This window comes from Vidua macroura, chromosome 18 (assembly GCF_024509145.1).
Source record: "Vidua macroura isolate BioBank_ID:100142 chromosome 18, ASM2450914v1, whole genome shotgun sequence".
Lineage (NCBI taxonomy): Eukaryota > Metazoa > Chordata > Aves > Passeriformes > Viduidae > Vidua > Vidua macroura.
In genome coordinates, this window is record NC_071588.1 from 9,239,740 (window position 1) to 9,261,212 (window position 21,473).

Genomic DNA, 21,473 nt, shown 5'->3' on the forward strand with positions numbered 1-21,473 from the left:
CTTTGATTTTTTGTATAGTCAGAAGATGGAATTGGTTCTAAGGAAATCCCCCCAACGAGCCATTCCACATCAGTTCCTGACGGAAAAGATGCCATGTCCATTTTCAGTTCTGCTCCTAAGACTGGTGAGTTAAAGCTCTTTGATTAGGTCTGCAAAGTAAAAATACCTATAAGCCATAACATCTGGAGGGAAAAATCACGTCTGGACCTTTGTCTGTAACATCAGAGCTACAGGCAGCTCCCGGGTTGGAAAAAACTTGATTTTCCTTATCCTTTTTATTAAAATGATATATTTTTAGAATATTAAATGAGCAGCAGCAGCTCCTTCCTTGTTTATTGGCTGACCCTCGGTGGTTGCTGCTCAGCCCACAAGGCTCCAGCAGAGCAGAGGGCTCAGTGCTGCGAGGTAGAGGTGCTGTTCTGTCCCTGCCCGTGCTCCCGTGTCCCTGCCCGTGCTCCCTTGTCCCTGCCCATGCTCCCGTGTCCCTGACTCTGCTCCCGTGTCCCTGCCCGTGCTCCCATGTCCCTGCCCGTGCTCCCGTGTCCCTGCCCGTGCTCCCGTGTCCCTGCCTGTGCTCCCGTGTCCCTGCCTGTGCTCCCGTGTCCCTGCCCGTGCTCCCATGTCCCTGCCTGTGCTCCCGTGTCCCTGCCTGTGCTCCCGTGTCCCTGCCTGTGCTCCCATGTCCCTGCCCATGCTCCCGTGTCCCTGACTGTGCTCCCGTGTCCCTGCCTGTGCTCCCGTGTCCCTGCCTGTGCTCCCATGTCCCTGCCCATGCTCCCGTGTCCCTGACTCTGCTCCCGTGTCCCTGCCCGTGCTCCCGTGTCCCTGACTCTGCTCCCGTGTCCCTGACTGTGCTCCCATGTCCCTGACTGTGCTCCCGTGTCCCTGACTCTGCTCCCGTGTCCCTGACTCTGCTCCCATGTCCCTGCCCGTGCTCCCGTGTCCCTGCCCGTGCTCCCGTGTCCCTGCCTGTGCTCCCATGTCCCTGCCCGTGCTCCCGTGTCCCTGACTCTGCTCCCGTGTCCCTGCCTGTGCTCCCATGTCCCTGCCTGTGCTCCCGTGTCCCTGCCCATGCTCCCGTGTCCCTGCCCGTGCTCCCGTGTCCCTGACTCTGCTCCCGTGTCCCTGACTCTGCTCCCGTGTCCCTGACTCTGCTCCCGTGTCCCTGCCCGTGCTCCCGTGTCCCTGCCCGTGCTCCCCTGTCCCTGACTCTGCTCCCGTGTCCCTGCCTGTGCTCCCGTGTCCCTGCCCGTGCTCCCGTGTCCCTGCCCGTGCTCCCGTGTCCCTGCCTGTGCTCCCGTGTCCCTGCCCGTGCTCCCGTGTCCCTGACTGTGCTCCCGTTTGTGCTGGCAGACCCACGGCAGGACGGCGCTGCCGGCAGGGCCGGCTCCGGCAGCCTCACCCAGGTCACCGACCTGGCCCCGTCCCTGCACGACCTCGACAACATCTTCGACAACTCTGACGAGGATGAGCTTGGGGTGAGTCCTTGTGGGGATGGGTGTTCTGTAGGCCAAGAAACAGACTCCTAGTGGGAATGATTATCCCTAATACATGGGAGAGAGAGAGAGTTTCCAGGTAGGCAGGCTTGGATTTTAGCTAGGAAGGATTGCTGGCAAAGAGAGAGATCCTTCAAGAGATCTGTCCTGCTTGGACATGCTGTAAGGAGCTTCCACAGAGAGAGCCATGCAGTTGCTTTATAAATCCAGTATATCTAGTTCTGTGTCCTGGACTTCTGTCAGAATTTTTTGTTTCAGAATTATGGTGGAAAAGATCCAAGTTTTATTAATTGGTGATTAATAAAAGTGATGATTTAAATGGTGATTAATAAGGTGATTCTTTTACCTTGTCTGAGAACCTGCCCCAAAAAAAAATAAATTCAACTTTACAGGATTCCAGTAATTCTCCGAGTCACATTCCCTCATATTCCTCCAAGCACTTTATTTCAGTGCAAAGAGAAACAGTTGTTGCATGTTAGGAAATACAGAGGGAAATGCAGATTTATATCAGTTATGAGGGGTGGTAAATTGCCTGGGAAGGCAAAGATCTGGATGGTCACTATCTTTAAGCATAATCTAATACAATCACAGTGATACAGAAGGTGGTCTTAAAGTGACAGTTAGTTGTTAAAATGTTTAAAAGTCTTATGCCTTGTTCTTGGCAGGACTTTATAAGTGCACCAGTTTCCTTACTGTGGTTCCACACAAACTGCACTTCAGATGCCACAGTTAATATGCAAATCTACCAGAGGACTGTTCTGTCAAAATAAAAAATTACTTTCTTCTCTGAAGCTGCCCTGGACAGCCCTAAGCTTTTTCCTGCCTTTACCTGCCTGTGTTTGGCTTACTCTCAGTGTCATATTCCCATTACTACCTTGGAGTAATCCAAATGTGGAAATAAATAGAGCAGTCACATGAACTTCAAGCATTTTGAATATCATTTGTGTGTGTATAGAACTATAAAAATACGTAGTTATATGTATGCATCAATTTATGAGGGGATATATAGACAGCCAAATATTTCTTTTTGTTTTTAGTGTTGAAAGAGGGGAAAAAATCCAGACTCCTTGGGGGCAGCGGGTGGGGGAGTAGAAAAGCAGCCATTCTGTGCTGTGCAGTGCCACTGAGAGGGGTCAGGCTGTGCTGACTGCAGCGTTTGGTGTTGCAGGCCGTGTCCCCAGCCCTGCGCTCCTCCAAGCTGCCGGCAGCGGGCTCCGAGGAGCGGCCGCTGGGCAAGGACGGCCGGACTGCGGTTCCCTACCCGCCCAGTGAGTACAGAGCTGCACAGCTCACACCCCCACACTGGGCTCACTGAGGGTGCTCCTGTGCTGGAATTGCCAGCACAGGCTATATGGCTTTAATGAGGGCAGTGGTAATGTACACATGGGTTTTTAATGAGCCTACTGATATATGAGGTGCTCTTCTGTTGACATTGTTGTCTCCATCTGGAACTATGGGAGGGCTTTGTTACAAATCTTCCTTTGGAAGCTTTCCCCTCTCTTCTCTGCTCACTGCTGGGCACTTCCACCATTACTAAATCCCTCTTTAAGTATAAATCTTTCTACTTAACAAAATCGAAGAATTTAAAACCACGGCCATGATGGTGCAACCTGTCTTGGAAGAAAATTGCATTGAACATTTGACAAATTAAAACTAAAATCGCCTTCAGGGTTTAATCTGGATTTGGAAGTGCATGATTAAAGTCAAAGTGCTGGATTCTAACTGGAGGCATGGTGTGGACCTTTTATAGGTGGTTGTGGTAGAGATGCTTTTGCAGGCTCTGCACATGGACAGGGGAAGTTATGGGAGTGAAAGAAACTTCTGAAATTGTATGAAATTAGATTAAAACAATAGGGCTTTTTTCCTAAGGACTGTGCCAACAGCTATTTGGACTAGTAACTTGTACTCTGAGGTTTGAGGGCTTTGCTGCATTTCTTGCACCTGACAGGAGGGTCAGGTCGGGCTCTGCTCCCAGGCAACAGGGACAGGAGGAGAGGGAACGACCTCAGGCTGTACCAGGGGAGTCTCAGGGTGGATATTGGGAAAATTCCTTCACTGAAAGGGTTGGTAGCCCTGGCACAGCTACCCGGGGCAGTGCTGCAGTCCCCATCTCCAGAGGGATTTACCATCCCTGTGGATGTGGCACTTGGGCACATGGGTCAGTGGGGCCTTGGCAGTGCTAGGAGTGGTTGGAGTCGATGATCTCAGAGGGTTTTCCAACCTGAACAGATCTCTGATTCTATTGGGGTAGGTAACATTTCTCTTGAAATGAAGGAGAAATGTGTCTGTGTTTGTGGGACAGGAGGAAGGTGAGAATTTTTGGTATAATAGTAACAAATCAAATTACGAATTACTTTGTGGTGAGAAGGAAGAGTATTTGATTTCTGTGGCACTATAAGCAGAAATCCAATCTCTCTGCAAATCATTCTTTAATGCCTTCTCATTAACTTTAGCTGGTAATGAGAACAAATTGAGGTGAAGAAAAAAACCAGTCTGAAGGAGATGAGTCAGAGTTTTATGGACCCATAAAAGCTGTGCTGATTTACTCAAACGTAGAAGTCTGAAATATACAGAGATTGGATTTTGACAGGTTTAGTTGATCCATAGCTTTTTAAAATATGCAAAGCTTTTTCAAGCATGACACACATGAAAATGAATGATGATAGTTGCCTGTTGCTGTAGGGTTGGGGGATTTTTTGTAATTATACTTTTTTATGAATCTGCACTGCAGAATTTTGCTAAGTGGAGTGAGCTGGAGGTGAGAAAATGATGTAGTGTGAAGTTAAACAGATACACTCCACTTGTAGCCGTGGCCTTGCCACCAGCTGTGGAGGCACAGCAGTGTCTGTGGGGAGCTGAAGTGCCTTGTACAGCATCGTAAATTCCTACTGACCACCCTTCATTTTCACCATCCTCCCTGTCCCCTCTCCACTGCCTAAAGCACCTCCCTGTGCTGAGAAACAGAGGGAGCCAGTCCAGCTGCCAGTCTGAACATTGTATTCCATACTAATGTTGGTGGAAAAGAGTTTCTTCCATTCTGCTTAACTTCTTTTCAGCTTTGATTTGTCATGTATCAGGACAAGACTAAGGTCTTTTAAATTCAGATACTGAGAGAGTGAGGAAAAAAGAATATGGACAGAGTGGGAATAATTCATAGCCCATTGTTTACTCTGCTACTCCAGATTGTGAAGGACTGGTTTCAGCTTGTACAGCTATTACTAAAAGAACTGCATTTTGAGAGGACTGCCCCTATTTAAGTGGTATCCCTTTGTCTAAAGAGTTCAGTAGCCTGGCTGTGTCATCTCTGAGCACAAAAGCTTCCCATGCAGGGCTGGCTCTGTTAAGGCAGAGTGGAGACACATCCTGAGGCTGCAGCATCCTACACAAATGTACTGTTAGTGCAGGCATTTATGGTCCATAGATAATTCTAATCCCATCACTTAGTTCTGCCTTTTTCTGTTAGTTTTTGTGAACAGTACTTCTTACCTGTTTGGATTTCCACAACACAGTGTTTACCAGTCAGAAACTCATCTGTATTAATTTATGAATTTTCCATAGTCTTTAGGCTGCAGATGTTACTGAGTATAAGAGTGTCCTTGTGTCCCATCAGCTTGGGTATGGAAATGGGATTGGGCATTAAATCCGTCCAAAGAAGTATCTAAGAGGAGACACCTGTGGGAATTCACCCTTCTCTCATTAGAGTAGTTAACCACTGATGGTTTTGTCCAGAGAGGTTCTGTCCTAATTCAAGTCAGGAAAAGAGAGCATTTATGCTGAATGTGACACAAAATAAAAATGGAAGCTGTAGTTGGAAGGAAGCAGAATGGAGCAGGGAGAACATGCAAGACTTTGCTGTGATTTGTGTTTGATTGCATTACTCTGTATAGAGCATCTCTGTTGGGGTTGGTTCTGCTTAAAGAAGAAAAATAGACAATGGATGATTCCACTATGTTCATTTCCTGAGAAGTCATTTAGGGATCTTCCTGGCTTAATGTCTTGTGATAGAAAATGATAATTTTGTGGCTTCTCTGGCACTGGAACTTTGGGATGCCTGGCAGTCTGCTCCTGGGCAGAACTGCCCAGGTTTGTGGCAGGAGTTGTGTTGCCATGGACCGGACAAGACTACAGTGACTGAGTGGAGAAATCCAGCTCAGGGCACAGGAATTCCAAAGGCTTCCTGGTTTAGGGCTAGGTCAGCTCTGGCAAAGGGAGGAAACTCCTCTGTGACTCCTTAGAGTCACTGGGGTGAGCTTGGTGTTAATGTCAATTCATCTCCCAGTTATGAAAGATTTATTAGTTGCTGGTAAACTGTACATTTGTTTGTCCATCTACCTGCTGAACAATAACCTTGTTGTTTCTGCTGAACAATAACCTTGCAGAGTATCCCTAGGAATTTGGGGAATTTAACCCTAGGAGTTAACATTTGGCCTACACTTACACTGCTGTCAAAAACCCAGTAAGTCTGGAGAAGCTTTGCTAGTTTTTAACTGATGAAATAAGAGCTAACATTGAATTGATCTCTTCTGTTTTACGGAATTTCCTTGAGAATTTGTATTTGAATGATTAACTGTGTTATTTCATCCTCTTCAGCTGTGGCAGATCTCCAAAGGATGTTCCCAACACCACCCTCTTTAGAACAGCACCCTGCCTTCTCCCCAGTGATGAGTTACAAAGATGGAATAAGTTCAGAGACTGTGACTGCTTTGGGAATGATGGAGAGTCCTATGGTCAACATGGTTCCAACACAGCTGGCTGAGTTTAAAATGGAGGTGGAGGATGGATTAGGTAGCCCTAAACCTGAAGAAATTAAGGTAACATGCCACAAATGTGGGGTTTTTACAAACTTGTCTATGCACACTTTGATTTTTATAAACGTGTAGTGTGTGTAGCAACTAACAAATGTGAGCTGGACCCATGTAAAGAATCTGTCAGCCTGAAGCTGGAAAAATATTTTCTCTAGTAGAAGAGTTTTTTAATTGTTTCCCTGATTTAACTGTAGGCATTTTATAATTTTATGTTTGTAATGGTTCTGGGTGTTCTCAGGAAACAAACTGTATTGTGTGTGAAATGAGCCCTTGGCCTAATAGAAAGAATGTCCATGTATGGAAAAACGCCACACTTGTGGCTAAGTAGCTGTTAAATGATGTATTTCTTTAGATAATTTCTCTATGGCACCTTTGCTGTGCCCCCCTCCCTGCTGCCAGGCTGGCACACAGTGGGATAAAGTGGTGCATGTAGAAAGGCTGCCTTTATCTCTTTGAAATGTTCCTTTTTTGGTTAGGGTTGAAACTCTCTGAGAAAGCCCAGGGGTTGAACTTGCTCTGTTTCTTCTTCAGCTGATGTTACTTCACAAGTTTTAAGGCCAGATGGGACCATTCTTATCTGACTTTCTGTATAACACAGGTCAGGTAATGTCACCTAGTTCCTCCTCTCTCGAGTCCTGTAGTGTCTCAGTAAAGAGCTGTTTGTAGCTGGGGACTCCGGGTTCTTGTGACATCCCAGTGTGGCCATTTCTCCATAGCATCCCATGGAGGGACTCAGCATCAGCACTGATACACGTTGGTTGTGTCATTGTTCCATCACAGGGTAAGAGCAGGGCACAAATCATTCTGCCTGTGTGTCCTGCATTACTGAACTTCTGGGGCTGCCTTTTGTCACCTTTGTCAGAAGGTACTGTTGCCATCTTTCCATGCATACAGCCTGAGGGTTTTTTTTTAAATAAAAAATGCACTTTTTGTGTGGAAATGCACAGCATGTTGTTCTGCAGCAAGCTGCTCTGTACACAGGGAATAAAATGGGAGATGCCCACTCTAACTCTGGCTTCCTGGTAGTCCCCAGCCTTTGACTGTATAGCCTAATTCTTCTCCTTCAGACCCACTCTGTCCCTCATGTGCCACAGCCTGTTCCTTCTATTTCAGCAGCCATCTCTCTCCCCAGCACCACCTCCTTCCCTCTCCTTTGTGCCCATGTTGGAATTGATTGAGGGCTGATTTTTATGGATCTGCATTGCTGAGCCAGGGACACACTTGCAGCTGTGGACAAGAAGTGGCTGTATTGGTGTGAGGATACTGATGGATGCCTTTGTTCAGTGTAAATGATGTGGTCAGCTGTCAACCAGGACATTTTCCTGCCAGCAGGAATAGCATCCCTCAGGCAGACTGCAAGGAAGGCCGTGGCAAATCCCGCAGGGTGACTTCTTCCACAGGAGCTTTCAGTTTTGTCTCTGGGAGAGAAGGGAGTCCCTGTCTCTGGCAGGAAGCAGGACAGCATGTGGGACAGCATTCCAGGGTTGTGCTCCAATGTTTTTGCACCAGTCCAGTGTGTCCAGTCAGACCCCAGAATTCCCAGCTCATTCTCCTGCCAAGGGCTGAGCTGGCAGGGAGCTTGTCCCAGCACTTCTGTGGAGAAAGGGGCTTTGCACATGTGGGAGGGAATTCCCAGTGTCCCTCCTGATGGCAGAACCCAGCTGGACATCAGGATAGGGGGCAAGTCTGCTTTGGTACTGCCAGATCTCTCCTTCCTTCCTTCCTCCTTGAGCTTGGAGGTACATTGGCAAGAGGCACCTTCTCAGTGTGTGCTCCAGATCAGTCTCCATTGCCCATCTTGAGCTGGTGCATCCACAAGTTGTCATGCCACTACAGGAGTTTGAAATAAGTTTTTTATAAGGTTTGTAAGACTTTGCCTTGCCACAGACCTTGCTGGTTTTTCTCTTCTGCTTGTGCAGTAAATTGTTTGTTTAAGAAAAGGATAAAATGGGCCTGGGAAAAAAAAAAGTCTGTCTTGGAATCTGTTGAGCTGAAGGTTTTGGAGTGGGAGCAGATTTCACGGCATCATTGATACCAAAGATATTTTAATCTCCCTCACAGCCATTACAGGAGTATTAAAATACTTACTTCAATTCTGCCTGAGAACATTTCCAACAGCACAATTGACTTGCTTCTGTTTGTGCCACACCTGCTTATACACACCAGTGGGGAAACAAGCACTAAACCCATTGCTGATCATTCTGAGAACATGGAAGTAGATTACTTGTGCTGAGCATTCTGCAACTGGAGATAGAAAACCACACATTCCCCATCCCTCAATGCTTGACAAGGTGCAAGGGAAAAAAATGCAAAGCTCTAATGAGATGTTAAATACTGAGACTGCTGTTACTGTTTTTATACTGATTTTTACTTTGCAGTAGTGCTTCAAGAGGACTAATTCTGTTCTCCTGAAAGAGCTGGAATAGCTCTAGAAACTCTGTCTGAAGTTCTTGTCATCACTCTCTGCAAGCAAATGTGACAGTCACTGCAAGCCCGCTGGGCTGAACTTCATTGATAGTTAATACTGTGTTTGCTGGATTGTGTAGATATTTGTATTTAATACTCTGTGCAATGATTGGCATGTGCAAAGTGTGCACTGTTATTACTAAAGTGATGTGAACCCCCACACTGGGGGTTATTTAGAGGCTGCCTCAAGGCACCTCAGGGTTCCTCACACTGTGACAGCATCTCCCCACTGGCAGTAGAGAAGTCTTGCAAAGATCAATCTTTTAAGTGCCTAAATGAGGTGCTAAAAGTTAGGTAGTGTGAAAATTTCATAGTGCGCTACTCATGTTTCAGGCACAGCTTGTCTGAAGTGAGCCTGATCCAATTGTGAAACCTCCTGCCATAAAGCTGTGCAGTATCTCGGGATAACAGGGAGCCTCAGCTGAGTTTCCTTGAAGGAACTACTCTTGAATGCCTTGTAGAAGGAATAAATATAGTTCATTTTGGGGGAAAAAGGTAATTGTAGAGGGTTCAAACAGCACAATAGATTTTAATTTTAAAAAATATCTAAAGAGCAGCCTGACCACATTGTTGTAACCAAGGTCACTTGGATGTTACAGGATTTTTCATATGTGCACAAAGTTCCATCATTTCAACCTTTCGTGGGCTCTTCCCTGTTTGCTCCACTGAAGATCCTGCCCAGCCAGTGCCTCCTACCTCTGAAGATTCCAGATGCCTGCATCTTCAGGCCTTCTTGGGCTGTTCCTCCGAAAATTGAACAACTTCCATTGCCACCTGCAGCCACTTTCATCAGAGATGGCTACAAGTAAGTACAGCCTTGGAGGAAATGCGTCTGTCAAGCCCATGCCTAAAGCTGGGTAACTAAAATAGTTGTTTGTATTGACAGTGCTTTAACCTGCAAATGTATTTTAAACCTTTTAGGTTTGTCATTGACTGAGATCAACACAGTTCTGATAGCAGGAACATTTAACCCTGGCTTTGGCAATCAGGAGTGTTCTAGTGTGTGTCCACTCTCAGTGCTTTTAAAAGAACAGGAACATGCAGTGCCTGAATTAATGGTAATTTCTGATACAGGAAAATATTGTAATTCAACAGAAACCACAAGTGTTGGGGAACAAGATGAATGCACTGAACCCATCACATCTCTGCCCCCCCATTTCCATGTCCAGCCTTGTGTCACTTTGAGCTCCAGCCTGGTGATCTCTGGTCCTGGTGACTCCAGGTGACTCACTCCTGGTGACTCCATTTGCTGTTCTGAAGACTCTGGAAATGCTGAGTGGGCCTGTGAGAGCTCCCCAGTCTGTGTTCCCATGGGAGCTCCTCTGAGCTCCTGTGGTGTCCCTGAGTGGGGCTGTGGGGAGCTGCTGATCAGACAGATGCTGGTCCATGTCCTGTCCCAGCCTTCCTGATACCAGAAGAGGAGAGTGCCATGACCTACAGGGAACCACTGACATTCATTTTCAAAGCTTGGATTCCTCACTCAGTTCTCAGAAATTAGCAATGTTTATGGAGGAAATTCATTGCTGGAGGTTTTGAATGCTAGCAAGAATTGCACCATTAAAAAGCATAGTAATAGTACAAAGGTCTCCTGCTGCACTACTTCACTTTTAGAGGAAGCAGTCTGTATCTTTAAATCAGTCTGTAAATCTTTTAAATCAGTCCTTTTGCAGCCCCAAAGGGTCCTTCAGTGTTCTCAAAAGAATTGCAAAGGAGAAATTGTAAACCCTTGATATAGTGCCTAGGGAGCAATTTAATTCTCAGGCTTTTTCATAATAGTAACTGATGCACTGGGCCTGAGCTGGTTATTAATTTCAGGTATTTGTTGGGGGGAAAAACCCTTTCATTTTCAATCTAATCCAATTAGAGTGAGGATTATTACTGCAGGCTTCCGACAGAGTGGTGATTGCCAATCAGGGTTTCTAGGTCACCTTTTCTTATTAGTCTGAGGCACGCACTCTGCTGCAGCTCCACAACTCCTTCAGACTCTGCTTCATTATTTTCCCTTCTCCTGCTTTGAGTTGGACACACATCAGTTCAAGGTAATAAAATGGTTGTAAGGAAAGAGGTCTTCAGTGTTTTCCTTTTCAAGTCACTAATGATAGGTGGGCATTCAAATGCTAGTCCTTTCCAATGACACACAAAATACACTGTGAGGACAGACAAACATGGAAAAATCCTGTTTTCTCTTCCTTATCCAGAGACTAACTGAGATCTTACACTCTTTCCTCATTCTAATATGTAATTAACCCATTACAAGAAAAGGAAGCAGGTTAGAAGTGATGTGGAAAGAGAAAAGTAAGATCTTTTTCTTTGATTGGCCCCTTATTACCTGTTTCTTGAAACAAGTCCTTGCAGATGGAAGACAGATCTCATGGTTATGTACAAACTGTTCTGTGGTCACTTGAATTTGGCAGGAAATGACAAAAACAGAGTAATAAAACTCAGTCATGAATGGAGATGACCCAAAAATATGATTCTTAGCTTTACTGGACTAAGAGTTTGTAATGGAACATATCCCATTGTGCCATAGACTGTGTAATCCAAAATGAGGATTTGAATTTATAGAATCATACAGAGTGTGCCCATGAGGTGACACCGTGTATCAGAGCCACATGTATGCCTTTTGACAGCTATTTCAAGTGATCATTTCTAAAATAAAGATTTCTATCTCTCTGAAATACTTTCATTCCTACTAATCTGTGTCTCTTCACAGATAGTGGTGTTTAAAATAAAAGCGACTCTTCTTTCTTTTTCCCTAAAAAAGTTGCAAACATTCTAAATCTTAACTTGATCATTTGTCTAGAAATTGTTCTCAAGAGCGTTTGAGTTTTAGGCCATAAGAATGATCTTTTAAGAGGGTGAAGTAATACTTTTTATTACAATGATAAGAAACAGTGGTGTTTGTGGTGAGAATTCTGAGTTCTGTTGAGCCATGAGTCAAGGTTATGACCAGAGTGTTCTTTACTGCAGTTTCAATGAATCCCTTCAGGTTCCACTATCTCCTTGTATTTAGAAATGAGCTTTGACAGAACGGGTCTCTGTTCCCATCCCTTTCCTGCAGCAACGTGCCCAGCGTGGGCAGCCTGGCGGACCAGGACTACCTGCAGATGAGCACGCCCCAGATGAGCACGCCGGTGACGCTCAACAGCGCGGCCCCTGCCAGCAACAGCGGCGCGGGGGTGCTGCCGTCCCCGGCCACGCCGCGCTTCTCGGTGCCCACGCCGCGCACGCCGCGCACGCCCAGGACTCCCCGAGGCGGGGGCACCGCCAGCGGCCAGGGCTCCGTCAAGTACGACAGCACGGACCAGGGCTCCCCCGCCTCCACCCCCTCCACCACGCGGCCGCTCAACTCGGTGGAGCCGGGCACGGTGCAGCCCATCCCGGAGGCGCACAGCCTGTACGTGACCCTGATCCTCTCCGACTCCGTGCTCAACATCTTCAAGGACAGGAACTTTGACAGCTGCTGCATCTGTGCCTGCAACATGAACATCAAGGGTGCCGATGTGGGGCTGTACATCCCCGACTCCTCCAACGAGGATCAGTACCGCTGCACCTGTGGCTTCAGCGCCATCATGAACCGCAAGCTCGGCTACAACTCCGGGCTCTTCATCGAGGATGAGCTGGATATTTTCGGCAAGACCTCGGACATCGGCCAGGCTGCAGAAAGGCGACTGATGATCTGCCAGAGCAACTTGATCTCGCAGATGGGAGAGGGAGCCAGAAGGAGCCAGGAGCCTCCCATGAGCCTCCTGCTGCTGCTGCAGAACCAGCACACGCAGCCCTTCACCTCGCTGAGCTGCCTGGATTACATGGCCTCCAACAACCGCCAGACGCTGCCCTGTGTCAACTTGAGCTACGACCGGCTGCAGGCTGACAGCAACGACTCCTGGGTGGAATGTTTCAATGCCCTGGAGCAGGGCAGGCAGTACGTGGACAACCCCACGGGAGGCAAGGTGGACGAAGCCCTTGTCCGAAGTGCCACTGTCCATTCCTGGCCTCACAGCAACGGTACGTGCAAAGCTGAGCCTTCTGTCTCTGAATGTTTTGTGACCTCTGTAAATTTGTTTACTTGTGGTCCACATCATCTTTATGTGGGAAACGACAGGACTAAAAATATGCTAGAGATAAAGTAGATTTCCAAAAGATTGTAAATTACATCTAAAGTACCAATAATCTAGTTGTCCTCAGACTTTGCAGCCTAAATTGGGAATGAGTCTGTGGAACTTCACAAATCTGAAGCAAATTCAGGTATTTGGGGGAGGCAAAATTAGGGGCCCTTTTTGATTTTGGAGAAGGGTATAAGCAGTCAGCAGAAGAGAATTGCTCTGTTTGAGTTAGAGGGGGAAAAGGGGAAAAAGTACCAAGGGGGGGTGAAAATTATAATTAAAAATTACTTGTTTTTATACTGAAGCTGTATAGCTCTGACATCTTGTGACCTGAGCTGGACACCAGTGATACTGAAATGTGTGTGTAAATTGCTGTGGTGACAGCAATGTTTTTGAAAATGCCATGAAATGGCACATTGAGTACCATCCAGCTAATTAGAGTTGTCCAAATTCCATGGGCAGTGTGCAGAGCAGTTCGAGGAACAACCCACAAAAGCTGTTGCTGTGTCCGAGGGATTGCTGTCCCTCCTTGAAGTGATTGCTGCTCCTTGTCCCTTGCAGTGCTGGACATCAGCATGCTCTCCTCCCAGGACGTGGTGCGCATGCTGCTCTCCCTGCAGCCCTTTCTCCAGGATGCCATCCAGAAGAAGCGGACAGGAAGGACCTGGGAGAACATCCAGCACGTGCAGGGACCACTCACCTGGCAGCAATTCCATAAGATGGCAGGACGGGGGACCTATGGTACCTACACGGGGCTCTGTGCCAAGTTAGAGTGCAGCTTCCTAGAAATGGGCGCTTTCTCCTGGAAATGATAGGAAGGGGTTGTTCATAAGGTCATGGGGTGGGAGAATCATCACAGGTTTAAAGTTCCTCAAAAGGCCTTTGTGGTGCCCTGGTGAAGGTTTTACCCCTCCAGGTGATGCACATTTACAGGGAGCAGAAACTGTGGATGAGGCTCAGCCCCCCAGCCTGAAGGGGGGCTGGCTCAGACCAAAGCAACCTGGTGTAGAGAAAATGGGAACAGAGGGAGCTGCTGAAATCAGCCACATCATAATGGGAACAGAGCCTGTGTGAACTCTACAAATCCCGAAAAACTGGGAATGCTTTCTCCACGCAGGTTATCATAGCCTTAATGAGAAGTTTCAGTCTCAGTATCTCCTGGCTTTAAGTGGCACTTCTGTAAAAAGCAAAATAACAAACCAGATTTTGTCTGTGTAGGTTTGCAGAATAACGACTGACATTTCAACCTGTATTTTTTGCTTGCAGTTTATTTCAGGCTTAACCAGTGCAGTCTGGTTTAATGTTTTTCCTACAGCTCCACATTTTGCTCTCTATTGGTATTTAATATATTGCTGCTTTCCTTGGGGCTGGGACAACTGGGGGTAGCTCCAGTTCCTGTCTAAAGCTGTTGTGCCCCATCAGCAGCACTTCTAATAATTTTCCCAGCATTTGTAATTTGAAGAGTTAGGATTTGCCAATTGTTACCAGAGAATAGCACCAAAATTCCCATAGAGTGCAGAGCAGAACTTTTGATGGAAAGTCAGTGAATTTTACTGGATGCTGACTTTTTAATAAAGTTGAATTATATTCTGCAGGAACTACTGGGTATATTTTAGCTTGACATTTTCAGCAATATTTCTTCTACTGAGGCTGTATCTGGGAGAGACCCTGTTACACTGGGTAATAATCCTCTCTGTGGGGACAGCAGTGCTTGGAGCACATCCTATGGACAAGGGCAGGAGGCAATTTTTAGAATTATAACTTTGTGTAGTATTATATACCTGGGAATGAATTTCTCTAAGCATCAGAAATTTTGCACAATCAGGTGGAGATGGATGAAGAGCTGTAAGGTCAGATTTTGTCTGTTCCTGTTATTACTTGTCATTGAACAGGAACTCCATGGCTATGGTTATGGATATGACAAAGGAAAACCAGGAGATGAAGCCTTGGGAAGGGCAGTACATGAGCTTGGAGTCCACTGGGAGATGTTTTATTGCAGCTTTCTAGGAAAGTTTAAGTGGTGCTTGGATCAGCTCCCTCTACTTCGGCCAACAACTTTGATTATGTGACATTCCTTAAGTACGATATAAATCTTCCCTCTCCTTTATTAAATATCTTTTCCAAGAAGAAAGGCTGGGAGCACATGGTTTATCAGGCATGGCACACCCTTGATAACCATTTCCACGCAGTGATAAATGTGTAGGACACTCTGAACAGCAAGGGATGAGTGATTTCCAATATTCCTGTAAAAGAACCCACTTCCTGGGCCGTCAGAGACCCACTGCAGTTAAACCAGATATTTTAACATTGTTTTCTTTATTTGTTTTTTCTCCTGTGAAGGCTCTGAGGAATCTCCTGAGCCTCTCCCGATCCCGACGCTGCTGGTGGGCTATGACAAGGACTTCCTGACAATCTCTCCGTTCTCCCTGCCTTTCTGGGAGAGGCTCCTGCTGGACCCCTACGGGGGCCATCGGGATGTCGCCTACATCGTGGTGTGTCCGGAAAATGAGGCCTTGCTCGACGGAGCCAAAACTTTCTTCAGGGACTTGAGTGCTGTATACGAGGTTGGAAAGAGGGACCACACTGAATTATTGCTTCTTAAGTGTCATTGCTGTTCCAGTGCATGTCCACTGGGAAAAATATATGGGGTTTAAAGTAACAACTATTAGAATAAGGGTTTGGTTTTTTTTTCCATTTTTAGGGCTTTCTGCACTTTCAGAGTCCAAGAATGCTGTCTGAGTGACACTGGGATTCTCTGGGCGTTTTGGGGTGTTTGTTGCTGTCTGCTCTTCCCAGCACACATCAGTTTCACAGAGGAGGCAGCAGTGGCATTAACAGAGCTGTAGCGTCCCAGTGATGGCCCTACTAAGCCTAAAGAGCAAGGAGCACATTAGAGAAGCTGTTGTTTTCTCACAGTTGCTAGGCTGGGGAGAAAAGCATTTATTTCTTTAGCATGTACTCCCCAATATGTCCAATTCCTTTGTAACCTTAGTTTTGCAGTGCAATTCAAGCCAACAGATAAATGTAACTCTTTTTTTAAAGATATTTATTAGGAAGCCCCTAGCTGTGTGCTGAGAATGAGGGGCTTAAGCCACAAACCAGTCTCTGTAACATCCTGGGGTGGTTGGCATCTCCTTACGAGCATTTGTCCTTCCCTCCCTGGCAGATGTGCAGACTTGGGCAGCACAAGCCCATCTGCAAGGTGCTGCGGGACGGGATCATGCGGGTGGGCAAGAGCGTGGCGCAGAAGCTGACGGACGAGCTGGTGAGCGAGTGGTTCAGCCAGCCCTGGGGCTCCGAGGACTGTGACAATCATTCCAGGCTCAAGCTCTACGCGCAGGTCTGCCGCCATCACCTCGGTGAGTGACACCCCACGGCTCTGGGGACTCTGAGGGCCATATGCAAACCCACAGCGTGGGTTTTCTAAAGATGCAGATTATGGTCTGTTTAAATATTTAAAAGATTCCATGTTAAATTTGCCTGCTTCAGAAAGTTGTGTTGTTTTTCATTCTGGGGAATTGTGTCAGAGATTCAAATTATCTTTTTAGAAAAGTCAGTTTGGTATAAGGTGTTTGTGTATTACAAAGATTACAGAATGACAGTCTGGTCTGGTTGGGACCATAAAACTTATCCTGTTCCACCCCCTGGGACCCTTCCAGCAGACCAGGTTGTTTAAGGTCCTCTGCAACCTGGCATTGAATACTTCCTAGGATGGGGCAGGTGTTCCACACAAGACTGAAGGTGTCCATGGATCTGGTTTATTGCTGCTGACACATCTCATCACACCTGTGTGACAGAGCCGTGTCACGGCAGCCTCCAGTGTAAAGATGTATTTTTAGGAGAGGGGAGGTCACTGGGACTCTGCAAAGGCAATGAGTTAACACAGGGGCAGAAGAGGAAGTGCTGGTGTCCTTGGTGCCTGGGGCCTCAGTCTGCTGTGTGTGGATCCTTGGAACCACACGACTCTGAAGTGGACCTCGTGTATTTCCCCCTGAAACAGTGACACTTTCAACAGATCAGTTTGGTTGGTTTTGTTGTGGCCACCTGCCCCATTCTACGCCAACCTCAGGAACACTTGTTTGGTGAGGGACTGTAGAAACTGAGAGTGTGGAAGGATGTAACATTTCCTGGGGTAGGATCAGCTGACTTCTCCTGGCTGAGTCCCTAGAGTCACCTGATTTCAGCTGGGGACAGACATGGCTGTTTCCTCCCAGAATGGTCCAGAGTCAACATATATTGTATGTGACTGAAAATTGAGATCTTAGCACGAGACACAGGAATTATGGCAAGCTGAGAAATTTTTACACTACTGAAGTACCTCAGGCTTCCCCACAGAAAGAAGCAGCATGTGCACAGCCAGGTGAGGAACTGGGCTGCTCAGTTCACACCTGAGGCATCTGGCAGGGGCAGCATTGGAAAATTCCCTGCTGGTGAATTACCACCACCCCGGGGAGCAAATAAATAATAAATATTCATTTATCACTGTGGTATCTCACAGCAGAAATCACTACATTTAAGTTTGCCATGATTGTAGCTCAGATATAAACAACTCTAAGGTTTTCAGCCTGACAGAGATAACCTGTCAGAGACTGCAGAGCTGAGCACTGTACAATGCTGTTACTGCCACAATTTGGCCAGAGAGCAGAATGTGTCAGTACCAGCTTAAAGTCACAAAGCCCTGCAAAGTCAGTCCTGATTTTAAAGACAATTGATTCATATCACTTCGAACTGACACCCTGAGAAATGGATTGCAAAGCAAACATTGGTCATGGAGATTCAATTCTCTTAGCATTTGTGTACTCTTGGAATGTTGTAAAAGTGCAGGGAATGTCATCCAATTTGCAGGCTGATGCAGGTTCCTTTGATCTGTCATTAATTCCTCTTTCCGTGCCATTGCAGCACCTTACTTGGCCACTCTGCAGCTGGACAGCAGCCTTCTGCTGCCCCCCAAGTACCAAACGCCGGCTCCGAGCCAGCCGCAGGCAGCTCCCGGGAGCTCGGGACCCGCTCCGTCCAGCTCCTCCTCGTGTCTCTCGGCCGCCGCTGGGGCCCCCGCCACGGGCAGCTCCTTCAGCTCCACGCCCAGCGCGGGCACCACGAGCCTTCCGGCAGGGAGCGCGTCCTCCTCGGGCTCCTCGGTGCCACAGCTGTCCGCGTCCTCTGCCACGCCCGGCGCCAGCCAGATGGGCACCTCGTCCACGCCGGGCTTCAGCGGCAATGCCGGCTCGGGGCAGAGCAGCGGCGCCGCGGGAGGCGCAGCCGAGCGCTCGCAGGGCAGCGCGGGCCCCGGGGCAGACACCGAGCCGGGCCCCACCCTACCACAGCAGCAGCAAGAGGGACAGGAAGGGTAAGCGCTCGCCTGGCTCAGAGTGCTGCTCTCTAATCCCCTGTCCCGTGCTCAGACAGCCTCTAAAGCCTTAGGGAAACCCTTCAAAGGAGAGGCCCTTCTGACAGGTGCAGCACAGCCGAGCAGGTGGGAGCCGAGCAGGGCCTGTTCCTGTGTGAAGCAGTCACTGACAAAGGGCAGCTGGAAAAAACACCCCTCCCCTTTTTCATCACAAGAATCCCAGCCTGATTCAGCTGCATGGATGTGGAGCTGCCTTAGGACCCTCCACCTGCCCTGTCCTTGCAGCACCAGGAGCACATGGGGTGTCCTGTGCCACACCTGTGGCTTGGCACTTGCAGGTACCCCATGAAGCTGAGCGCCTCTTGCTCCATCACACCTGCAACATTAATACATGCAAAATGCAAGCCGTGGATTTTTTTTTTTTCCTAATTTTTTTGCATTGCAGGTGTTGTTTTGCAAGCAGGCACACTGAGGTCAGGAGACACAATTGTAGTCCTGTTACTTTAAAATAAATATGGGCAGCACAACTTTTTTAAAGACTTCATTATGAATAGCCATCCATCACATAAAAATTAAGAAAAGGATTTTTAGCATTGTATGTAAGTAACTTCCTAAGGCAGCATGTTTTCCATTACTCTTATAATAGTGCACATTGCTGATGGTCCTGGTGTGTGTTACAGAGAGGGAAATGCCCACATCCTGCTGTAGCTGGGCTTGTCCTTGAGACATCTGTTCCCTGATCTGTGCTAAACACCCTTTGAGCAGCTGCAGGGGCTTCTGACAGAGGCTGAGTGCTTTGATCACTTACAGATGTTGAGCCTTGCTCTCCTGGCTGAGGCATGGGAGGAGCATTTTACCAAGTAAGAAATTCTCAATTGCTCGTTCTGTTGCCACTGGAGCCTTCCCTGGACCTGAGCAGGACCCCAGGCTCCACGAATTGCTTTGGCACTTCTAAACTCCTACTCTTCCCCTTCCACCTCTCTCAAAAGCAAACCCTAAACTGCACCGAAAGCCAGACACACACCTACATGAAAAGACACACAGTTAAGGAGTCAGCTCTCCCATATTCTTCAGGTATAATCTGGTCTGATTGCATTCAACGAGATGCTGTTATACTGTGGGGTACCTTTAATGCCTGATTAACCCCAGGTATTTCGGATTAGGAGCTGCTGTGAGCACAGCTCATCTCAATGCCTGTTCTCATGGGTTTTTGTTTTGCTTCTGGATGTCAGCATTGCTCATGCTTTCCTTCCCCCTGGCTCAGCCTGGCCCCAGGCACAAGCAGTACTCACGCTGTGCTCTGCCCCCAGCACGTCGGAGCGGGAGCGGATCGGGATCCCCACGGAGCCGGACGCTGCGGACAGCAATGCCTACCCCCCCGCCGTGGTCATCTACATGGTGGACCCCTTCACCTACACTGCCGACGAGGAGTCTGCCTCCACCAACTTCTGGCTCCTGAGCCTCATGAGATGCTACACAGAAATGTTGGACAACTTGCCTGAGAATATGAGGAATTCTTTCATTCTCCAGGTAATTCTGCCTTCCTCTGTATCTTCACACTGAGTCTCTGTGTCACAGCACACCTGTGATATGGACACTGTGCTAAAAGAGATAAATGAGAGATAATGCATGAAATGTAGGTGGCATTTACAAATTACTTTGTTGACAGTGCAAGTCTGTATTAAAAAAAAACAATCACTTGTGTTTGTTTTGATGAGGAAATTAATTAGAGCAGCCACAGTATCCCTGCATCGAATCTGTCCTGTGGTCCCAGCAATCCTATCTGCTCAATGCTTCCTGGAGAGGGATTTCAATTATTTAAGTTGTAACTCGAGTTGCCATTGCCAAAACTGGCCAGTTGTGCCTTTGATTGGTTTACATGTTGAGTTGTTTGCTATTTATATTCCCTTGATTTATACTATTTAATCCAAAAAAAGTACGTGATACCAGACATTTAATGTATAATATAACTATTGTATTGTTATTATCTGCTTCTTAAAAATAATTTACCATGTAACTTGGCATATAAAAACAGTTACTTACTATGGAATTGCTGAAGAATTTAATTTGTGCAGCCAGAGGCAGCTCTTGGCCTCTTGCCCAGGCTGGCTGCATTTTGCCAGGCCTCCTGTCACAGAGGCTGTGCCTCCATAAATGTGGGGGGAATGGGAGGCCAGAGGCACAGGCAGGAACAGTGTGAGAAGGATTTCTGTGCATCTAATCCATGTCTGCTCACCTTGGTTTAACGGTATTTCAAATTAGTTAAAAAAAAAAAAAAAAAAAAAAAGGGAAGTTCTTGTGTCTCAAGTTGGCCATAGAAAACTGTTGGTTTTGATAGTTTTGACCTCACTGTCCCCTGAAAGGATGGGGCAAACTGTCACCAAAATATTTCAAGCTTGGGAATGAACTGAAAATCAGATCCACAAGTTCATATTGTGGTAGGCTGCAGGCAGCTGATCGATCCAAACCTAGAGGCACTGAAACCAAAGCAGCCACTGATCCCACGGTGTCTGAAACACAAGAACTGTGTAACCTCTGCACTGCCATTGGAGCTGAGGCTGTAGCACACTGACCCTTTTCCTCAGTGTGGTTTGTTTCCACATTCACTCTTTGTTCCTCAGAATACATTTTGCCACTTGAAGTCAAAACAGCAATTTTCTCTAAGTCAAGGGAAACATGATCCAGTTCCAGCACTGTATTCTCACAGCTGTACCACAGCACATTCAACATGCAGTTATTTCAAAATAAATCAAACCCAAATGTTTGTAGCTTTATTACCGTTCCTGTACAGAGGGGGAAAGCCCAGCTCCTGAAATCCTTGGGTAAAGCTGGCTTTTAAAAACACACAAGCACATTTAGTAAGCAGAATGTGCTGCCAAGGTTCTGAAGGTTCAAGCAAGAACCATAAAGTAGTTAAAGTTTTGTGACACTTAAGTTTTATTACTACTGAAAATATTTGTTGAAAGAATTTGTTTGGGTCTTGTAGTGTTGGCAACAATGTAAATGTTTTATATTGACAGCTTCTGCTCCAAAGATCTCACTGTAAAAGGAAAGACACTTTAACAGCCATTACTAGAACTTGTACAATAAAACCAGTAGATAAAAACAGTGAGGTTACAGGAATTTAATCCTAATTTTAAAATAGGTTTGATCTGAAAACCAGGTTTTTGTCATGCTTTGTTTCCTTCTGAAGGAGTGTTGTGCCGTTTCGCCTTCCTGCTCCTGTTGTGTAGTTGGGTCTTAACCCCCAAAC

At 46.9% G+C, this 21,473-nt stretch overlaps 1 protein-coding gene and 1 long non-coding RNA gene across 2 annotated transcripts in view; one reads left to right on the forward strand and one right to left on the reverse strand.

Annotated features, from left to right (window-relative positions):
- The window catches only part of MED13L (mediator complex subunit 13L), a 169,465-nt gene that overhangs the window by 133,607 nt on the left and 14,385 nt on the right, over window positions 1-21,473 (forward strand). The window contains exons 12-22 of the mRNA XM_053993641.1: window positions 19-124; window positions 1,354-1,478; window positions 2,665-2,764; window positions 6,087-6,307; window positions 9,367-9,572; window positions 11,829-12,775; window positions 13,435-13,614; window positions 15,214-15,437; window positions 16,040-16,232; window positions 17,773-18,220; window positions 19,531-19,750. Coding sequence (XP_053849616.1) covers window positions 19-124; window positions 1,354-1,478; window positions 2,665-2,764; window positions 6,087-6,307; window positions 9,367-9,572; window positions 11,829-12,775; window positions 13,435-13,614; window positions 15,214-15,437; window positions 16,040-16,232; window positions 17,773-18,220; window positions 19,531-19,750 — 2,970 coding nt within the window. The remainder of the gene's footprint in view (window positions 1-18; window positions 125-1,353; window positions 1,479-2,664; window positions 2,765-6,086; window positions 6,308-9,366; window positions 9,573-11,828; window positions 12,776-13,434; window positions 13,615-15,213; window positions 15,438-16,039; window positions 16,233-17,772; window positions 18,221-19,530; window positions 19,751-21,473) is intronic.
- LOC128816212 (uncharacterized) overlaps window positions 19,761-21,473 on the reverse strand; it is a 66,020-nt gene continuing 64,307 nt past the window's right edge. The window contains exon 4 of the long non-coding RNA XR_008439816.1: window positions 19,761-19,822. This is a non-coding gene — a long non-coding RNA (uncharacterized LOC128816212). The remainder of the gene's footprint in view (window positions 19,823-21,473) is intronic.